This window comes from Meleagris gallopavo, unplaced genomic scaffold (genome assembly GCF_000146605.3).
Source record: "Meleagris gallopavo isolate NT-WF06-2002-E0010 breed Aviagen turkey brand Nicholas breeding stock unplaced genomic scaffold, Turkey_5.1 ChrUn_random_7180001951117, whole genome shotgun sequence".
Taxonomy (NCBI): domain Eukaryota; kingdom Metazoa; phylum Chordata; class Aves; order Galliformes; family Phasianidae; genus Meleagris; species Meleagris gallopavo.
Window position 1 is genome coordinate 1 of NW_011212287.1, and position 980 is coordinate 980.

The window sequence follows — 980 nt, forward strand, 5'->3', positions numbered from 1 at the left end:
TGGGAGATCGGGGCATCATGGGAGATCAGGGGCATCATGGGAGATCGGGGGCATTGTGGGAGATCGGGGCATCATGGGAGATCGGGGGCATTGTGGGATATCGGAGGTATTATGGGATGGAAACCACCAGCATGGCGCTGCGATACGGGATGATGGCGGCCGTGGCGAACCCCGCCATCATGGGTGGGGCATTGTGGGAGATCGGGGCATTGTGGGAGATCAGGGCATCATGGGAGATCGGGGCATTGTGGGAGATCAGGGGCATCATGGGAGATCGGGGGTATTATGGGATATCGGGGCATCATGGGAGATCGGGGGTATTATGGGATGGAAACCACCAGCATGGCGCTGCGATACGGGATGATGGCGGCCGTGGGGAACCCCGCCATCATGGGTGGGGCATCGTGGGAGATCGGGGGCATCGTGGGGTGTTATGGGATATTATGGGGTCAATGGGAAACATTGGGGTCTACGGATCAATGGGGTCAGTGGGGAACAATGGGGTCAATGAGCATCAATGGGGGTCAATGGGGTCAATAGGAATCAATGGGATCAATGGGGATCAATGGGGTCAATGACCTCCTGACCCCAAGACCCCACTGTGACCCCACGACCCCCCATGACCCCGTGACCCCTTGCCGACCCCATGACCCCACCGTGACCCCTCCGTGACCCCGTGACCCCACTCAGAGCGGGTTCAGGAGGAGCTGGATCGCGTTGTGGGGTCGGAGCGGCCGCCATCTTTACGGGATCGCCCGGCGCTGCCCTACACCGACGCCGTCATCCACGAGGTGCAGCGGCACCTCGACCTCATCCCACTGGGGTTCGTCCGCACCGTCACCAGGGACACCCCCTTCCGGGGGTACATCATCCCCAAGGTGCGCTAATTAGGGGTTAATTAGGCTATGGGGTGATTAGGGGGAGAGTGGGGTTGGTTGGTGGGGGGTAATGGGGTCATTGGTGGAGAAATGGGGTCGTTG

At 60.5% G+C, this 980-nt stretch overlaps 1 protein-coding gene across 2 annotated transcripts; it reads left to right on the forward strand.

The window, feature by feature from the left end:
* The first annotated feature begins 93 nt into the window (after positions 1 to 93).
* LOC104916909 (cytochrome P450 2C31-like) lies at positions 94 to 905 on the forward strand. 2 transcript variants are annotated; one of them, XM_010727968.3, is made up of 2 exons: positions 94 to 183; positions 691 to 905. In XM_010727968.3, exons 1-2 carry the CDS (start codon positions 117 to 119, stop codon positions 885 to 887), a joined length of 264 nt encoding a protein of 87 aa, XP_010726270.1. In that variant the 5' UTR covers positions 94 to 116; the 3' UTR covers positions 888 to 905. The 2 variants fall into 2 exon arrangements, with proteins under 2 accessions (XP_010726270.1, XP_010726268.1); XM_010727966.3 differs by lacking the exon at positions 94 to 183 and adding an exon at positions 306 to 394.
* The last annotated feature ends 75 nt before the right edge of the window (positions 906 to 980 follow it).

What these genes read in the sequence shown, in the direction of transcription:
- LOC104916909 (XM_010727968.3), top strand. Translation starts at nt 117, where the DNA reads ATGGAAACCACCAGCATGGCGCTGCGATACGGGATGATGGCGGCCGTG. An exon ending in GGCGAACCCCGCCATCATGG is followed by an intron (nt 184 to 690) that starts GTGGGGCATTGT and finishes GACCCCACTCAG; the next exon opens with AGCGGGTTCAGGAGGAGCTG.